Source organism: Scyliorhinus torazame, chromosome 1 (genome assembly GCF_047496885.1).
Source record: "Scyliorhinus torazame isolate Kashiwa2021f chromosome 1, sScyTor2.1, whole genome shotgun sequence".
NCBI classification, from domain to species: Eukaryota; Metazoa; Chordata; class Chondrichthyes; order Carcharhiniformes; family Scyliorhinidae; genus Scyliorhinus; species Scyliorhinus torazame.
The window spans coordinates 422,017,716-422,038,022 of record NC_092707.1 but is presented as its reverse complement, the minus strand read 5'-3'; the positions used below and the strand labels follow the sequence as shown (position 1 = coordinate 422,038,022).

Below are 20,307 nucleotides of genomic sequence, written 5' to 3'. Positions count from 1 at the left end.
TGTTTGATGATGTAATGGAAAGGGTTAATGTGCGTATGGAATTTCACAAGGCAGTTGATAAGTCGACACATGGAAACAGGAACAAGAACAGACCATTCAGCCCATCGAGACGGCTCCTCCACTGAATTTAGATCATGGCTGATCTAATTTTAATTTCTTTTTCCACACTAGCCCCATATCTCTGTACATCATTGTGATTTAGAAATCTGTCAGTCTCTGCTTCAAACAGACTCAATGATTGAGCTCCAAAGCCAGTGGAGAGGATAATTCCAAAGGTTCACAACCCCCTGAATTAAAATATTCTCCTCACCTCGGTCCTATTGACTGCGACCCACTAACTGCTGGAGGCATGGATGGAGCAGAATTTGCACGGAGCGTCCAGGAGGGTTTCTTGAAACAATATGTAAATAGCCCAACTCGGGAAGGGGCCGTATTACAGCTGGTGCTGGGAAATGGGTCCGGCCAGGTGATCGAAGTTTCAGTAGGAGATCATTTCGGGATCAGTGATCATAATTCTGGAAGTTTTAAGCTGCTTCTGGAAAAGGACAAGAGTGGTCCTCAGGTGAAGGTGTTAGACTGGGGGAAGGCTAATTACAACAGCATTAGGCAGGATCTGGAGAGTCTGGGTTAGGCTGTTTGAGGGAAAAATCAACGTCCGGCATGTGGGAGGCTTTCAAATGTCAGTTGATTAGAATTCAGGACCGGCATGTCCCTGTGGGGACGAAAGATAAGGGCACAAGTATAGGGAACCCTGGCTAACGAGGGATATTATGAACCTTGTCAAAAAGAAAAAGGAAGCATTCGTAAGGTCTAAAAGGCTGAGGACAGATGAAGCCCTTGAAGAATGCAAAGCAAGTCGGAAGGAGCTTACGGTGGGAGTTAGGAAGGCTAAAAGGGGTCATGAAATTTCATTGGCAAACAGGATTAAGGCGTTTTATACATTTGTAAAGAGCAAGAGGGTAGCCAGAGAAAGGGTTGGTCCATTCAAGGATATTGGAGGGAATCTATGTATGGAACCAGAGGAAATGGGAGAGATACTAAATTAATACTTTGCCTCAGTATTCACAAAGAGAAGGGCTTGGTGGTTGAGGAGTATAGGGTAGAGTGTGTAGATATTCTGAGTCATGTTGATATTAATAAAGAGGAGGTGTTGGGCATCTTAAAAAGCATTAAAGTAGATAAGTCCCCAGGGCCTGATGGGTTCTACCCCAGAACACTGAGGGAGACAAGGGAGGAAATTGCTGGGGCCTTCACAGTAATCTTTTTATCCTCATTGGCTAGAAGTGAATTTCCAGAGGACTGGAGAGTAGCCAATGTTGTTCTGTTGGTTAAGAAGGGCAGCAGGGATAATCCAGGAAATTATAGGCCAGGGAGTTTTACGTCAGTGGAAGGGGAATTATTGGAAAAGGTTCTTAGAGATATGATTTACTCACATTTGGAAACAAATGGCCCTATTAGTGATGGACAGCATGGTTTTGTGTAGGGGAGGTCGTGCCTCACTAATTTGATCGAGTTTTCCAGGAAGTGACAAAGATGATAGATGAGGGAAAGGCTGGAACTGTTGTTTACATGGACTTCAGTAAAGCCTTCGACAAGGTACTTCATGGTAGACTGTTGCAAAAGCTGAAGTCACATGGGATCAGAAGAGAGCTGGCAAGTTATATAGATAGATAAAAGATAGAAGGAGGAGGAGGCCTTTTGGCCCTTCGAGCCTGCTGGATTGGATTTTGTTTATTGTCACGTGTACCAAGGTACAGTAAAAATGCTCCACCATTCATCACGATCGTGGCTGATCTTCCAACTCAATAGCCGAATCCTGCTTTCTCCCCATAGCCTTTGACCCCATTCTCCCAAGGGCTATATCCAGCCGCCTCTTGAATATATTCAAGGTTTTAACATCAACTACTTCCTGTAATAGTGAATTCCACAGGCTCACCACTCTTTGTGTGAAGAAATGTCTCCTTATCTCTGTCCGAAATGGTTTACCCTGAATCCTCAGACTGTGACCCCTGGTTCTGGACACACCCATCATTGGTAACATCTTCCCTCCATCAACCCTGTCCAGTCCTGTTAGAATTTTATAATCTCTATGAGATCCCCTCGCATTCTTCTGAACTCCAGCGAGAACAATCCCAACCTAGTCAATCTCTCCTCATATGACAGTCCCGCCATCCCTGGAATCAGTCTGGTAAACCTTCGCTGCTCTCCCTCGCGAGCAAGAACATCCTTCCTCAGAGAAGGAGACCAAAACTGCCCACAATACTCCAGGTGTGGCCTCACCAAGGCCCTGTACAATTGCAGCAACACATCCCTGCTTCTATACTCGAAACCTCTCGCAATGAAGGCCAACACACCATTAGCCTCCTTTACCACCTGCTGTACCTGCATGCTTACCTTCAGCGACTGGTGCACAAGGACACCCAGGTCCCGCTGCACACTCCCCTCTCCCAATTTACAACCATTCAGGTAGTAATCTGCCTTCCTGTTTTTGCTTCCTCACACTTATCCAAATTATACTGCATCTGCCATTGGTTTGCCCACTCGCCCAACCTGTCCAGATCTTGCTGTAGGATCCCTGCATCCTCGTCACAATTCACCCTCCCGCCTAACTTGGTATCATCTGCAAACTTTGAGATGTTACATTTTGTTCCCTCATCCAAATCATTAATATATATTGTGAATAGCTGGGGTCCCAGCACCGATCCCTGCGGTACCCCACTGGTTACTGCCTGCCAATTTGAAAAGGACCCATTAATCCCTACTCTTTGTTTCCTCTCTGCCAACCAGTTTTCTATCCACCTCAATACATTTCCCCCAATCCCATGTGCTTTAATTTTGCACAATAGTCTCTTATGCGGGACTTTGTCAAACACCTTCTGAAAGTCCAAATATACCACATTGACTGGCTCCCCCTTGTCGACTGTACTGGTTACATCTTCAAAGAATTCCAACAGATTTGTCAAGCATGATTTTCCCTTCATAAATCCATGCTGACTCTGACTGATCCTGCCACTGCTTTCTAAATGTTCCACTATAAAGTCCTTGATAATGGATTCAAGCATTTTCCCCACTACCGATGTTAGGCTTACTGGTCTATAATTCCCTGCTTTCTCTCGACCTCCCTTTTTGAATATCGGAGTTACGTGAGCTACCCTCCAATCAGCAGGGACAGTTCCAGAGTGTATAGAATCCTGGAAGATGACCACCAATGCATCCACTATTTCCAGAGACACCTCCTTAAAGACTCTGGGATGCAGATTCTCAGGCCCTGGGGATTTATCCACCTTCAATCCCATCAATTTCCCAGCACCATTTCTCAACTAATGTGATCTCCCTCAGTTCCTCCCTCTCACTAAACCTTTCATTCTCCAGCATTTCTGGGATCTGATTTGTGTCCTCATTTGTGAAGACAGAATCAAAGTATGTATTCAATTGCTCGGCCATTTCTTTGTCCCTTATTATGCATTCCCCTGTTTCTGTCTGTAGGGGGCCTACATTTCTCTTTACCAATCTCTTTCTCTTCACATATCTGTAGAAACTCTTAGTGTCAGTCTTTATGTTCCCTGCAAGCTTCCTCTCGTACTGTACTTTCCCCTTCTTAATCAATCCCTTCGTCCTTTGTTGAATTCTAAACTGCTCCCAATCCTCAGACCTATTATTTTTCTTGGCCAATCTGTGTGCTTCTTCCTTGGATCCGATACTGTTTCTAATTTTCTTTGTAAGCCATGGATTGGCCCTCTTACTCATTTTGCTTTTGTGCCAGACAGGAATGAACAGTTGCTGTAGTTGGATACAGGACTGGCTTGGGCACAGAAGACAGAGGGTCATAATAATAATAATCACTTATTGTCACAAGTAGGCTTCAATGAAGTTATTGTGAAAAGCCCCTAGTCGCCACATTCCGGCGCCTGTTCGGGGAGGCTGGTACAGGAATCGAACCCGCGCCGTTGGCATTGTTCTATATTACAAGCCAGCTGTTTAGTCCTCTGTGCTAAACCAGTGGAGGGTGCTTTTCTGAATGGAAGGCTGTGACTAGCGGCATTCCACAGGGATCAATTCTGGGGCCTTTGTTGTTTGTGGTGTATATAAATGATTTGGAAGAAAATGTAGCTGATCTGATTAGTAAGTTTGCTGACGACACAAAAAGTGGTGGAGTTGTGGATAGCGAAGAGGATTGTCAGAGGATACAGCAGGATATAAACTGGTTGGAGTTTTGGGGGGAGAAATGGCAGATGGAGTTTAATCCGGACAAGTGTGAGATAATGCACTTTGGAAGGTCCAATGCATGTAGGAATTACACAGTAAATGGTAGAACTCTTGTGAGTACTGACAGGCAGAGAGATCTGGGCATGTCCACCGGTCACTGAAAGTGGCAACGCATGTGGATAAGGTGGTCAAGAAGGCAGACGGCATGCTGGCCTTCACCGGTCGGGGCATTGAAGAGAAAAACTGACAAGTCATGTTGCAGCTGCACAGGACCTTGGTTAGGCCACACTTGGAGTATAGTGTTCAATTCTGGTCGCCACACTACCAGAAGGATGTGGCGGCTTTAGAGAGGGTGCAGAAGAGATTTACCAGAATGTTGCCTGGTATGGAGGGCATTAGCTATGAGGAGCGGTTAGATAAACTCGGTTTATTCTCACTGGAACGAAGGAGGTTGAGGGGTGACCTGATCGAGGTATACAAAATTATGAGGGGCATAAACAGAGTGGATAGTCAGAGGCTCTTTCCCCAGGGTAGGAGAGTCAGGTACTGGGGGACAAAGGTTTAAAGTGGGCGGGGAAGAGTTTCGAACAGATGTGTGAGGCACGTTTTTTACTCAGAGGGGGTAAATGTATGGAACGCGCTGCCTGGGGAGGCGGTGGGAGCAGGTACGATAGCGGCATTTAAGGGGCATCTAAAGAAATATATGAATGGGGTGGGAATGGAAGGATACGGACTCCGTAAGTGTGGATGGTTTTAGTTTAGGCAGGTACCATGGTTAGCACGGGCTTGGAGGGCCGAAGGGCCTGTTCCTGTGCTGTATTGTTCTTTGTTCTTTGTTTGAAATTATAAGTTCACAAATTCATAAGAAGAGCAGAATTAGTCCATTCGGCCCATCGAGTCAGCTCCGCCATTCGATCATGGCTGATCTCATCCTGGCCTTAACTCCACCGACCTGCCCGTTCTCCATAACCCTTCAACCCATTACCAATCTGCCTAACTCCTCCTCACATTTACTCACTGTCCCAGCATCCACCGCACTCCGGGGTAGCAAATTCCACAGGTTCACAAGCCTTTGGGAGAAGCAGTTTCTCCTGAAATCTGTTTAAATTTGCTCCCTCTATTCCTAAGACCATGACCTCTGGTTCTAGAATGCCCCACACGAGGAAGCATCAGCTCCACGTCTACTTTCTCCAAACCTTTCAGCAGCTTGTGCACCTCGATTAGATCTCCCCTCATTCTTCTCAACTCTGGAGAGTATCGGCCTAAACTGCTCAATCTCTCCTCATACGACAAACCCTCATCTCTGGAATCAATCTAGTGAACATCATTTCAGATGCCTCTGGATGGGCGGGGAACAGAGGGAAGTAGATCCTTGGAAAATAGCTGACAGGTTTAGATAAAGGATCTGGATCGGCGCAGACTGGGGGGGCCGAAGGGCCTGTTCCTGTGCTGTAATTTTCTTTGTTCTTTCTTCCTCTGAACTGCCTCCAATGTCACTACATCTTTCCTCAAATAAGGGGACCAAAACTGTGCGCAATACTCCAGGTGCGGTCTTACCAATGCCGTGTATAGTTGCACCAACATTTCCTGATCTTTATACTCAATTCCCTTCGCTATAAATGCCAACATTCCATTCACATTCTAATATCTGCTGCACCTGCATGCTTGTTTTCTGTGACTCCTGCACTAGGACCCCCAGATCCCTCTGCATCGGAGCTCCCCGAAGTCTCTCCCCATTTAGATAATAAGTTGCCTTCCCATTTTTCCGACCAAAATGCATGACCTCACACCTATCCACGTTAAACTGCATCTGTCATATTTTGGCCCACTCTCCCAACCTATCTAAATCCATTTATAATCATAGATTATCATAGAATTTACAGTGCAGAAGGAGGCCATTCGGCCCATCGAGTCTGCACCGGCTCTTGGAAAGAGCACCCTACCCAAGCCCATACCTCCACCCTATCCCCATAACCCAGTAACCCCACCCAACACTAAGGGCAATTTTGGACACTAAGGGCAATTTATCATGGCCAATCCACCTAACCTGCACATCTTTGGACTAATATCTGCATTAACCCAGACCCAGAGAAGAGACCAGATATTGCCATGTATGTGAAGTAGCTAAGCACATGCATGCACTTTCTTCAGGAAGTGAAAGCAAATCGTGCATCGGGAAGAATAAAAACAGAAGATAAGATGATTGATGTAGGGAGGGCAGTGGATGTTGTCTATATGAAACTAAAAATCACTTATTGTCACCAGTAGGCTTCAAATGAAGTTACTGTGAAAAGCCCCTAGTCACCACATTTCGGCGCCTGTTCGGGGAGGCTGGTACGAGAAATGAACCGTGCTGCTGGCCTGCCTTGGTTGGCTTTCAAAGCCAGCGATTTAGCCCTGTGTGCTAAACCAGCCCCTATATGGACTTCAGTAAGGCCTTTGACAAGGTCCCTCATGGTAGACAGGTACAAAAGATGAAGTCACACGGCATCAGGGGTGAGCTGGCAAGGTGGATACAGAACTGGCTAGGTCATAGAAGGCAGAGAGTAGCAATGGAAGGATGCTTTTCTAATTGGAGGGCTGTGACCAGTGGTGTTCCACAGGGATCAGTGCTGGGACCTTTGCTCTTTGTAGTATATATAAATGATTTGGAGGAAAATGTAACTGGTCTGATTAGTAAGTTTGCAGACGACACAAAGGTTGGTGGAATTGCGGATAGCGATGAGGACTGTCGGAGGATACAGCAGGATTTAGATCATTTGGAGACTTGGGCGGAGAGATGGCAGATGGAGTTTAATCCGGACAAATGTGAGGTAATGCATTTTGGAAGGTCTAATGCAGGTAGGGAATATACAGTGAATGGTAGAACCCTCAAGAGTATTGACAGTCAGAGAGATCTAGGTGTACAGGTCCACAGGTCACTGAAAGGGGCAACACAGGTGGAGAAGGTAGTCAAGAAGGCATACGGCATGCTTGCCTTCATTGGCCGGGGCATTGAGTATAAGAATTGGCAAGTCATGTTGCAGCTGTACAGAACCTTAGTTAGGCCACACTTGGAGTATAGTGTTCAATTCTGGTCGCCACACTACCAGAAGGATGTGGAGGCTTTAGAGAGGGTGCAGAAGAGATTTACCAGGATGTTGCCTGGTATGGAGGGCATTAGCTATGAGGAGAGGTTGAATAAACTTGGTTTGTTCTCACTGGAACGACGGAGGTTGAGGGGCAACCTGATAGAGGTCTACAAAATTATGAGGGGCATAGACAGAGTGGATAGTCAGAGACTTTTTCCCAGGGTAGAGGGGTCACTTACTAGGGGGCATAGGTTTAAGGTGCAAGGGGCAAGGTTTAGAGTAGAAGTACGAGGCAAGTTTTTTACACAGAGGGTAGTGGGTGCCTGGAACTCGCTACCGGAGGAGGTGGTGGAAGCAGGGACGATAGGGACATTTAAGGGGCATCTTGACAAATACATGAATAGGATGGGAATAGAGGGATACGGACCCCGGAAGTGTAGAAGATTTTAGTTTAGACGGGCAGCATGGTCGGCACGGGCTTGGAGGGCCGAAGGGCCTGATCTTGTGCTGTACATTTCTTTGTTCTAATGTTTCCAGTCTGGATGACCCTTTGTCAAACAGAGGATACAGGCCCAGTTTCCCCAATCTCTCTTCACAAGACAGTCCCACCAGCCCCGGAACAAGTCTGGTGAATATTCCTTGAACTCCCTCTCTAGCAGTAATATCCTTCCTAAGGTGAGGGACCAAAACAGTACTCCTGTGCTGTATTTCAGACTGGAGCTAAGTGTGTAGGATTGACTCAGCGGTGACAGGAACATAGGACAGATTTTTAATTGGTAATGTGTTGAAGGGTTATGGAGGACGGGCAGGACGGAGGCCGAAAGGCGATCAGCCAGGATTGTATTGAATGAGGGGCTGAATGGCTGACTCCTGCTCCTAGCTCTTACGTTCTTATCTTGTCAATCTGACTGATTTATCCCTCCTGTCAGCTCTTATCTTGTGTAGTCACCTTTCAAATGCCTTTCGAAATCTAAGTACATCACATCTACCGGTTCCCCTTTATCCACCTTTAATATGACTTTGTCAAAAAACCAGCAGATTTGTTAAACATGAATTCCCTTTGACAAAACCACATTGACTCTGCCTGTCAAGACGAGTAGAATCTCTTCCTCTTTGTTTTTATATCGCTTTATACCTTCCTCAATTACTGATTTCTCTAATAAGTTTTTTTTTGCTTTTTTAAAAATACATTTAGAGTACCCAATCATTTTTTTCCAATTAAGGGGCAATTTAGCGTGGCCAATCCACCTACCCTGCACATCTTTGGGTTGTGGGGGTGAGACCCACGCAGACACGGGGAGAATGTGCAAACTCCACACGGACAGCGACCCAGAGCCGGGATCGAACCTGGGACCTCGGCGCCGTGAGGCAGCAGTGCTAACCACTGCGCCACCGTGCTGCCCTTGTAATATGTTTTTAGCCATTATTTCCTGTATCTTAATACCTGGTCAATCCCCTGATTTGCCACTAATCTCTGCCGAGTTTGTTTCTTTCTGTTTTTAATACTATCTTTAACTTGCTTATCCGGCCACTGATTTTTAAAAAATATATATATTTTATTAAAGTTTTTCGATCAAAAAGAATTTTCCATTTTTACAACTTTGTAACAAAATGTACATTGACTGTTATTTAAATAATATATTAACTAACAACAAGTGCAGAAAACAAAGAAACAAGAAAAAAAAAGAAATAGTAACACTGAAAAAATAAATATAACCAACTAGCATGTAACAAAACAAAACCCCCCAAAACCCAATTTTATAAACCCTGCCATGTCGTTTATCCAGGCCTCCACGCCCGGGGGTTTAGCTTCTTTCCACATAAGTAGAATCCTTCGCCGGGCTACTAGGGACGCAAAGGCCAAAACATCGGCCTCTCTCGCCTCCTGCACTCCCGGCTCTTCTGCAACCCCAAATATAGCCAACCCCCAGCTTGGTTCGACCCGGACCCCCACCACCTTTGAGATCACTCTTGCCACACCCACCCAGAACCCATGCAATACCGGACATGACCAGAATATGTGGGTGTGTTTCGCCGGGCTTCCCGCGCACCTCCCGCACCTATCCTCCACTCCAAAAAATCTACTCAGCCTTGCTCCCGTCATATGCGCCCTGCGTAGAACCTTGAATTGGATCAGGCTGAGCCTGGCACACGAGGACGAAGAGTTTACCCTACTTAGGGCATCTGCCCACAGCCCCTCCTCAATCTCTTCCCCCAGCTCCTCCTCCCATTTACCCTTCAGCTCTTCTACCATCGTCTCCCCCTCGTCTCTCATTTCCCTGTATATATCGGACACTTTACCATCACCAACCCATGCCCCCGAGATCACTCTGTCCTGGATCCCTTGCGCCAGGAGCTGCGGAAATTCCCTCACTTGCATATATCGGAAGGCATTCCCAGGTGGCAACTCGTATTTTTCTGTCAGCGCTCCCAGACCCACGAACGTCCCGTCCAAGAACAAGTCCTTCAACTTCCCAATTCCTGCTCGTTGCCAAGATTGGAATCCCCCATCTATCCTTCCCGGGACGAACCTGTGGTTGTTCCTTATCGGGGACCACACCGTGGCACCCGTCACTCCCCTATGTCATCTCCACTGCCCCCAAATCTTCAAAGTCGCCACCACCACTGGGTTTGTGGTGTATTTTTTCGGGGAGAACGGTAACGGCGCCGTCACCAGTGCTTTTAAACTTGTTCCCCTACAGGACGCCATCTCCAGCCTTTTCCATGCCGCTCCTTCTTCTTCCCTCATCCACTTACATATCATAGACACGTTGGCGGCCCAATAATAATCACTCAGGCTCGGCAGTGCCAGTCCCCCTCTATCCCTACTGCGCTGCAGGAACCCCCTCTTTACCCTCGGGGTCTTTCCAGCCCACACAAAACTCATAATACTCCTATCCACTTTCTTGAAAAAGGCCTTTGTGATCAGTATGGGGAGGCACTGAAACACGAAAAGAAACCTCTGGAGGACCACCATTTTGACCGCCTGTACCCTACCCGCCAATGACAGGGGCACCATGTCCCACCTCTTAAAGTCCTCCATCTGCTCTACCTGCCGTGTCAAGTCAAGTTTATGCAAGGTTCCCCAGTTCCTGGCCACCTGGTTCCCTAGATATCGGAAGTCCCTTGCTACTCTCCTCAGCGGCAGATCGTCTATTCCCCTGCCGTTCCCCGGGGTGCATCACAAATAGTTCACTCTTTCCCATGTTCAATTTGTATCCCGAGAACTCTCCAAACTCCCTGAGTGTCTGCATTATCTCAGGCATCCCCTCCACTGGGTCCGCCACATATAGCAGCAGATCATCCGCGTATAATGACATCCGATGATCCTCTCCTCCTCTAAGCAACCCTCTCCACTTCTTAGAGCCCCTCAGCGCTATGGCCAATGGCTCAATTGCCAACGCGAACAGTAACGGGGACAGGGGACACCCCTGTCTTGTGCCCCTATGTAATCGGAAATGGTCGGATCGTTGCCTGTTTGTAACCACGCTTGCCACCGGGGCCCCGTACAGGAGCTGAACCCATCTGATGAACCCCTCTCCAAATCCAAATCTCTTCAGTACCTCCCACAGGTAGTCCCACTCCACTCTATCGAATGCCTTCTCTGCATCCATCGCCACCACTATCTCCGCCTCCCCCTCCGGTGGGGGCATCATCATCACCCCCCAGCAACTTTCGTATATTGGCATTCAATTGCCTCCCTTTAACAAACCCTGTCTGGTCGCCATGTACCACCCCTGGGACACAGTCCTCTATCCTTGTCGCCATCACTTTGGCCAGTAACTTGGCATCTACATTTAGGAGGGAGATGGGCCTGTATGACCCGCACTGCAGCGGGTCTTTGTCTCGTTTCAGGATCATCGATATCGTCGCCTCCGACATCGTCGGGGGTCGTGTCCCCCTTTCCTTAGCCTCATTGAAGGTTCTCGCCAGGAGTGGGGCCAGTAGGTCCACATATTTCCTGTAAAATTCCACCGGGAACCCATCTGGTCCCGGGGCCTTTCCTGCCTGCATGTTCCCGATTCCTTTTACCACCTCCTCCACCTCAATCTGCGCTCCCAGACCTGTCACCTCCTGCTCCTCAACCCTCGGGAACTCCAACTGGTCCAAGAAGTGCATCATTCCCTCTTTCCCCTCCGGGGGTTGGTACTTATACAGCCTCTCATAGAATGACTTAAACACCCCGTTCACCCTCTCCGCCCTCTGTTCCATCATTCCCTCCACGTCCCTAACCCCTCCGATCTCTCTCACCGCCCCCCTCTTCCTAAGTTGTTGGGCCAGCAGTCGGCTCGCCTTTTCCCCGTATTCGTATTGTATTCCCTGTGCCTTCCTCCACTGCGTCTCCGCCTTACCCGTGGTCAGCAGGTCAAACTCCGTCTGTAGTCTCCGTCTTTCCCTGTATAACCCTTCATCTGGGGCCTCCGCATATTGCCTATCCACCCTCAGAATCTCCCCGATCAGTCTCTCCCTTTCTTTACCCTCTTGTTTCCCCTTGTGGGCTCTTATGGAAATCAGCTCCCCCCTAACCACCGCCTTCAGCACCTCCCAGACCACTCCCACCTGGACGTCTCCGTCATCATTGACCTCTAGGTATCTTTCAATACATCCCCTCACCCTTCCACATACCCCCATATCCGCCAACAATCCCATGTCTAATCTCCAAAGTGGGCGCTGCTCCTTCTCCTCTCCTAGATCTAGATCCACCCAGTGTGGGGCGTGATCTGAAACGGCTATAGCCGAATATTCCGTTCCTGCCACTTTCGAGATCAGTGCCCTTCCCAGGACAAAAAAGTCTATCACGTACCGGCCCCCACTGTCCACCACTATGGTCTTAGCCTCAAACGATACCCGTTACCCCACCAGTATTGCCACCCCTCTATTTTTCGCATCCAAGCCCGAGTGGAATACCTGCCCCACCCATCCTTTCTTAATCTGACCTGATCCGCCAATTTCAGGTGCGTCTCCTGAAGCATAACCACATCCGCCTTCAGCCTCTTTAGGTGCGCAAAAACCGTGCCCTCTTAATCGGCCCATTCAGCCCTCTCACGTTCCACGTGATCAACCGGGTTGGGGGGCCCTTTACCCACCCCCCCCCCCCCCCCCACCCCCCATCGTCGACTAGCCAGCCCCTTTTTTAAACCAGCTCCTCACCCGGGTCCCACGCTCCCGTTTGTCCCCGAGACGGCGCCCTCCCGTCCCGACCATCCCATCCCGTATCAGCTCCCCCTTCCCCTCAGCAGCAGCAACCCAGTTAACCCCCCCGCCCCCCCCCCCCCCGCCCCCCCCGCTAGATTCCCTTCTAGCTTGATTGCTCCCCCCATATTGCTTCCGGGAGTCAGCAAACTCTGGCTGACCTCGGCTTCCCCCGTTTACCCTTGGCCTCCCTGCGTGTGGGGCCCCCTTCCTTCCTGCGCCCACTTTTCCCGCCACAGTTTCCATAGCGCGGGAACAAAGCCCGCGCTTCCCTCTCGGCCCCGCCCCTAATGGCGCAGTTCCCTCTCCCCTTCCCTGTCCCCACCGGCGCCCACATTTCTTCGTGTCCCCCCGGAAGGGGGGGGGGGGAATTCTCCCATCCAACATTTTTACAGACAAGCCCTCCCCCTCTCCCCCCCTTTGCAATTCCTTGCCACCACCTCGCTACTTATTTCCAAACATCCATTCCTCAAATCTAGTCCAACTTCTCTTCTTGAATAAATGCCCACGCCTCCTCCGCCGTCTCGAAGTAGTAGTGTTTGCCCTGGTGTGTAACCCACAGTCTTGCCGGCTGCAACATTCCAAATTTCACTTTTTTCCTGTGGAGCACCGCCTTGGCCCGATTGAAACTCGCCCTCCTTCTCGCCACCTCCGCACTCCAATCTTGATACACGCGGATCACCTTATTCTCCCACCTGCTACTCCGCGTCTTCTTAGCCCATCTCAGGACCATCTCCCTGTCCTTGTAGCGGTGGAATCTCACCACTATTGCTCGCGGTATTTCCCCAAGCCTTCGGTCTTCTCACGAGGACCCGGTATGCTCCCTCCACTTCCAGGGGGCCCGTCGGGGCCTCAGCTCCCATTAAAGTATGGAGCATCGTACTCACATACGCCCCAACATCCGCTCCCTCTGTCCCTTCGGGAAGACCCAAAATCCTTAAATTCTTCCTCCTCGAGCTGTTTTCCAGGGCTTCCAGCCTTTCTGTGCACCTCTTATGTAGTGCCTCGTGCGTCTCCGTCTTCACCACCAAGCCCTGTATCTCATCTTCATTCTCGGCTGCCTTTGCCTTCACTCCACGGAGCTCCATCGCCTGGGTCTTTTGCGTCTCCTTCAATCCCTCGATCGCCAGCAACATCGGCGCCAGCACCTCCTTCTTGAGCTCCTCCACACATCGTCGGAGGAACTCCTGCTGTTCCGGGCCCCATACCATCTGGGCTCCCTCGGCCGCCATCTTGCTTCTCCCATCTCGTCTCTGCCTCTGCTCCAGAGGATCCTCCGCAATCTGGCCACTACTGTCGCACCTTTCCATCCACACCCGGGGGTACTCCTTCCTTTGTCGCCTCACACTGGGTTTGGCCATAAAAAATTTCCGTTGGGGCTCCTGATAAGAGCCCAAAAGTCCGTTAAAACGGGAGGTGCCGAAACGTGCGACTTAGCTGGTCATCGCCGCACCTGGAAGTCTATCCGGCCAGTGATGATACATCCTTCTCAAGGCTCTTTCTTCCCCACTGGGATCGATATTTGCTGTGAGTTATTGAGCATCTCCTTAAAACTCTGCCACCCCAACTGCTGCCTCACCTTTCACCCGAGTTTCCCAGTTCACCGTAGCCAGGGCCGCCTTCAAACTCTTACCGTTACCTTGACTGAGATTTAAATCCCGCTTTCAAACTGAACACGAGTTTCTATCATGTTGCCGTCACGGTCACCCAGACGCTGCGTTACCATGAGGTTATTGATTAATCCTGTCCCATTCCTTCTTACCAGCTCCAGAATAACCTGCTCCCTGGTTGGCTCGAGAACATCCTGCTCGAAGAAACTGTCCCACAAATACTCGATCAACTTGTGTTCCAAACCAATCTGATTTTCCCAATCTTCATGTAGATTAAAGTCACCTATGATTATCCTGCTCCCTTTCTTACACAGGCCATTCTACCTTGCTGCATTCCCTCTGTAAACACAGTGGCCATCCTGTCTGGGCCGAGACACTATTCCCACATGTGACCTCTTAACTTTCCCATTTCTTATCGCGACTCAAATTCCACATTTTCCTCTTTCAAGCTATGGTAATGATCCCGTATGGAACTGCCATCCTAATCAACTGAGCTACCCCCTCCCTTTCCCCCGGGGTCCTGTCCCCCCCCTTTCCCATGTCCTGCCCCCACCCCCTTTCCCCAGGGTCCTGTCCCCCTTTCCCATGTCCTGCCCCCACCCCCTTTCCCGGGGTCCTGCCCCCCCTTTCCCGCGTCCTTCCTCCACCCCCTTTCCCCAGTGTCCTGTCCCCCTTTCCCCCCGCGTCCTGCCCCCCACCCCCTTTCCCCAGGGTCCTGTGCCCCCTTTTCCCGCATCCTGCCCCCACCCCTTTTCCCCGGGGTCCTGTCCCCCCCCTTTCCCGCATCCTGCCCCCACCCCCTTTCCCCAGAGTCCTGTTCCCCCCTGCCCTGCCCCCCCCCATTCCCCCCGTCCTGTCGTTCCAATATGTTAGACAGCTCTCAGTATTATTCAGGCTTTGGTCAGTTGCATATCTCGAATGTCCATCAGGTTTTACAGATTTATCTCGATCTGTGCGAAGAACAGTTCCATTTCTCACAAAGCTGGGTTTGTTCCGATACCGGGGGCTGGGTTCACCGTTCTGGAGACGAGGTCCCCACACCGGCGTGAAAACGCTGGTGTTTGACACCAGGAAACTGGCACAAAACGGTGATTAATTGCCTGTTCCGGGGGGGCTAGCGGCCAGGCAGCTTGTAGCACCGGGCTCTCGCTGCCAATCCAGCCCGGAGCATTGCCGGGTGCATGGCCGCGCTGTGCTCCAGGGTGGACGCAACCCCCGAACCCAGACCGTAAACACAGCTCAGCCGGCTGGTGCGCCCCGGACTGCCCCACCACAGTGCTCCCAGCCCCGAATAAAGCCCTCCCTGCTCGCGGATCGGTCCTCTCCCGACTGTGGCGGTGCTGCACGGAGTCCGCAGCTGCTACTCCGAGTTCCCAATGGGTGACCCCACACGTGTCCCACGCCGTCGAGAACTCGGCTGGTCGGGGACGGAGCATCGCGCGGCGGGCATCAGGCAATGGCCTGAGGCCGTTGATGTGGCATGCGGTGTCCTCCTAGCTCGCACGTCCTCCGACCCCCAACCTTCAACCCCCAACCTCCAACCCCCAACCCCCAACCTCCATCCCCCAACCTCCAACCCCCAACCTCCAACCCCCAACCTCCAACCCCCAACCTCCAACCTCCAACCTCCAACCTCCAACCCCCAACCTCCAACCCCCAACCTCCAACCTCCAACCTTCAACCCCCAACCCCCAACCCCCAACCTCCAACCCCCAACCTCCAACCCCCAACCTCCAACCCCCAACCTCCAACCTCCAACCTCCAACCTCCAACCCCCAACCTCCAACCTCCAACCTCCAACCTCCAACCCCCAACCTCCAACCCCCAACCTCCAACCCCCAACCTCCAACCTCCAACCTTCAACCCCCAACCCCCAACCTCCAACCCCCAACCTCCAACCCCCAACCTCCAACCCCCAACCTCCAACCCCCAACCTCCAACCCCCAACCTCCAACCTCCAAACCCCAACCTCCAACCCCCAACCCCCAACCTCCAACCTCCAACCTCCAACCCCCAACCCCCAACCTCCAACCTCCAGCCCCCAACCTCCAGCCCCCAACCTCCAGCCCCGACTCCCAAATTGCAGCCCTGTTCTAACAAACGAAAGGAAGATGACAGGAGAAAGGTGTGAGTAGTTAGAGTGAGAGCTGGTACTCACAGTGAGGGAGTTGCTGACTGGCCTTGTGCAGGGTACTTGTGTAATCCTTATGTTGTCCAGCAGTCAGTGTGCATTGACAGGGTGTTTCACTGTCTGTAATACACAAACACTACATTAATATACATTTCTAACTGCTTCCAGCTCTCAATGTTCTGGAGCATTGTGAAGGACTTTACGATAAACAATATGAATAGTGGTGATAACTGTGGGCACATGGGATTGAGATCATCCAGGCTCAGATCCACATGTTGATCAAAACCTTCCCTGTTCCACGGGGGGAGGGGGGGGGGGGTCCAGAGGGGCTGGGGGGGCGGGAGGGGTTGGGGGGGGGGAATGCGGGGGGGTGTCCAGAGGGGCGGTGGGCGGGAGGCGGGGGTGGGTGGGGGGGGATCCAGATGGGCGGGGGGTGTGGGGGGATCCAGAGGGGTGGGGGGCGAGGGGGGGGGACACGCGGGGGGTGGGGGGAGATCCAGATGGGCGGGGGGTGGGTGTGGGAATCCAGAGGGGCGGGGGGGACACGCGGGGGGGAGGGGGGATCCAGAGGGGGGGGGGGGGGGGACGACACGCGGGGGTGGATCCAGAGGGGCGGGGGGGGGTGGGGGGGATCCAGAGGGGCGGGGGGTTGGGGGGGGGACCCAGAGGGGTGGGGGGAGGGGGGAGGGAATCAGGTTGAAGGTGTGTCTGGGAGAGGGGTGGGGGGCGAGGGGGATCCAGATGGGCGGGGGGGTGGGGGTGGGAATCCAGAGGGGCGGGGGACACACGTGGGGGGGGGGGATCCAGAGGGGCGGGGGAGGGGCGACATGCGGGGTGGCGGGGGGGGGGGGATCCAGAGGGGCGGGGGGGTGGGGGGGGATCCAGAGGGGCGGGGGGGGTGGGGGGGATCCAGAGGGGTGGGGGTCGGGGGGGGGGGGAATCAGGTTGAAGGTGGGTCTGGAGAACGGTTGATGTTAATGGTGTTGGTGATTGGCACCTTTGTGCCTCGAGGCCACCAGGCTGTGACAGATGGAAACTGGAAACTAACTCAGCTGGGCAGGGCCAGACCACCAATAATTACCATTCAATCAGCAACCTGGACTGGTGAATTGGACATTCTGAATTCTCCCTCTGTGTCCCCGAACAGGCGCCGGAATGTGGTGACTAGGGGCTTCTCTCAGTAACTTTATTGCAGTGTTAATGTAAGCCTACTTGTGACAATAAAGATTATTATTAACCTGAAACCTGGCAAAGCTGCAGGTTACACCCACATCTACACTGAATTCCTCAAGCACCGTGGCTTTGTGGCGACAAAACGGTTCTCTGTATTCCTGACCAGAATCACCCAGGAGAAGCCAGTGCCCACGATTTGGCGGAAGGTCATAATCATTGTGACCCCCAAGCCTGGCAGGGACACGAAAGAAGCTTCCGGTTCCAGAGCAATGTCTCCTCTCTCCCCGTGTTATCAGCTGCCAGAGAAGATCACCTTTGCGGAGGAGAGACTATCCATCGGCCAAGCTGGATTCTGTGAGCAGTGCAGGACAGAAGACCAGGGACTGGATTCTCCCATTTTGGGGCAATGTCTGGAGGATCATTTGGGAAAAATGATGTGGGAAACATCGGCGCGGCCCCAGCACCGGCCCTGCGACCAGCGAGGGGTTAGCATGTCCTTCCCGGTATAACCGGCTGGAGAATTGCCGGGTCTGAGGCCGCGCACGGCGACGACCTGCAGCGATGGCGCCGGCCACGTGCGGACCCGCCCTGCCAGATAGTGGCCTCGCCACCCCCGGGCCACCCCCGGGCCACCCCCGGGCCACCCCCGGGCCACCCCCCACCAGTCTCCCAGCGCTTGGGGAAGAGCCTCCCGCCTGCTTGTTGGCAGCGCTGGACACAGCCCACAGCCGCCACACCGGGTTACCGACTGTCATGATATTCAAACACACACATCATGATAGACACACCAACAGACAAATCAGAACACACAACACCACAACCAATGACAGAAAGATATAAAAGCACAGACACGACCCCCGGTGGTCAGTATTAGCTGGAGAGGAGGACCAGGACAGACCTGCTACACGACACACTCAGGGAGACAGCACGTGCAGAGTATCCAGAACGAACTGTATTATAAGAGTTATAATAAAATAGAGTTGTACCACATACAACTGTGTTGGCTCATCTGTGCACCAGAGCACCCAACACCACATGGTACAGGAGTGGATCGATACCTGCCGGCATACCTCAGTGTACAGAGACAACCAGCAGTGCCCAGGCAAAATGATAGAGCTCCCGGTTCCGCAGCCGCTCCAGTGCCACGGCGATCTCCGCGAAAACTGGCGGCGATTCCGGCAAGTGTTCGAATTGTCCCTGGTGGCAGCTGAACCCCAAGACCTGGATGATAGCGAAAAAATTGAATTTCTCCTCACCATCGCCGGTGCAAGGGCAAGAGAAATATTCACAAGGTTCAGGTTCTTCAGGAGGCAGCAAAGGTACGATTACCAGGCAGTCCTGGACAAATTCTCCAAGTACTGTGAAGAAAACGCAATCCAATCGGCAAGTAAAGGTAAGAAAAGCTGCAGTACTCACCTCGTGGCCGGGATCCCGGAGCCCGAATTCCCAGAGGCCAAAATCCCGGGCCTGAGAGAAGGCTGGGTCGAGGTCGGCGGCCATCTTGCTAAAGGTATCACGCTAGCACAGTTGCGCGAGCAGTGCGCAGAACCGGAAGTTTTGTTTGCGCATGCGCGAGATGCTGCGCATGCGCAGTCAAGAAAACGGCCATCGGTAAAGGAACAGCGATCTGAGCATGCGCAGTCGCTTCCTACGTGCTACATACCGAGCGTCAGGATGTCAGAGGCCCCAGACTGCACCAATTTAAAGGGGAAACGTCCCAAATCCAATTTAAAGGGGAAACGTCCCAAATCAAAAAAACAAAAATCTGTTAAAGCTGTAAAACAACCTTCCCTCACCTGGAATGACAGCACATTGTCGCAAATTGACCCAGGAGATGAATTTGACCTCCGAAGAACCCTCCGACAAGCAGTTACCTACGCACAAGCCGATGATTCCGACCTCGAATACTTCGAGGACGATCTTTACAGTGTTTCCGGACCTCGCGAGCCCAATGATAGCTCCGTGGTCCTATACGACTTTGACTCGGACGAACCTTTCGTGTTGCACATTGGCGGCCCCCACATTGAATCCGACGCAGATGCGGATTCATTTTTTGGATTTGAGGATCTTCAATCCAGCAGATATGACGTTCCAACTTATCAGTACCGGATGATGCTGCAGCCTGACATTAACAGACAGGAAGCGCTGCAAGCACACGGAGAGCGCCCTGCTGCCACACAGAGCGTGGTCCACGTCCCGCTCAGCGTTCCCGACTCTATGAAAGAAGACATGCAAGACTCCAGAGCGCAGTCCTCGCATGAACCAGAAGTGACTCCAGTGTCACAAGCCTCCACAGCAAGCTCGTGGACAGACGCCACAATTGCAGAAACGCAAGACTCCAGAGCGCAGTCCTTGCACGAACAAGTGACTCCAGTGTCACAAGCCTCCACAGAGAGCTCGTGGACAGCCTCCACGATAGAAGCAACGCAAGACTCCAGAGCGCAGTCCTTGCATGAACAAGAAGTGACTCCAGAGTCACAAGCCTCCACAGAGAGCTCGTGGACAGCCTCCACGATAGAACATAGAACATAGAACATAGAACAATACAGCGCAGTACAGGCCCTTCGGCCCACGATGTTGCACCGAAACAAAAGCCATCTAACCTACACTATGCCATTTTCATCCATATGTTTATCCAATAAACTTTTAAATGCCCTCAATGTTGGAGAGTTCACTACTGTAGCAGGTAGGGCATTCCACGGCCTCACTACTCTTTGCGTAAAGAACCTACCTCTGACCTCTGTCCTATATCTATTACCCCTCAGTTTAAAGTTATGTCCCCTCGTGCCAGCCATATCCACCCGCGGGAGAAGGCTCTCACTGTCCACCCTATCCAACCCCCTGATCATTTTGTATGCCTCTATTAAGTCTCCTCTTAACCTTCTTCTCTCCAACGAAAACAACCTCAAGTCCATCAGCCTTT

General features: G+C 51.6%; 1 protein-coding gene across 2 annotated transcripts in view; it reads right to left on the bottom strand.

Annotated features, from left to right (window-relative positions):
- LOC140428753 (E3 ubiquitin/ISG15 ligase TRIM25-like) overlaps positions 1-20,307 on the bottom strand; it is a 481,100-nt gene that overhangs the window by 273,079 nt on the left and 187,714 nt on the right. For both annotated transcript variants that reach the window (XM_072515463.1, XM_072515462.1), the window contains exon 7: positions 16,239-16,331. In XM_072515463.1, the coding sequence (XP_072371564.1) occupies positions 16,239-16,331 (93 nt within the window). The remainder of the gene's footprint in view (positions 1-16,238; positions 16,332-20,307) is intronic.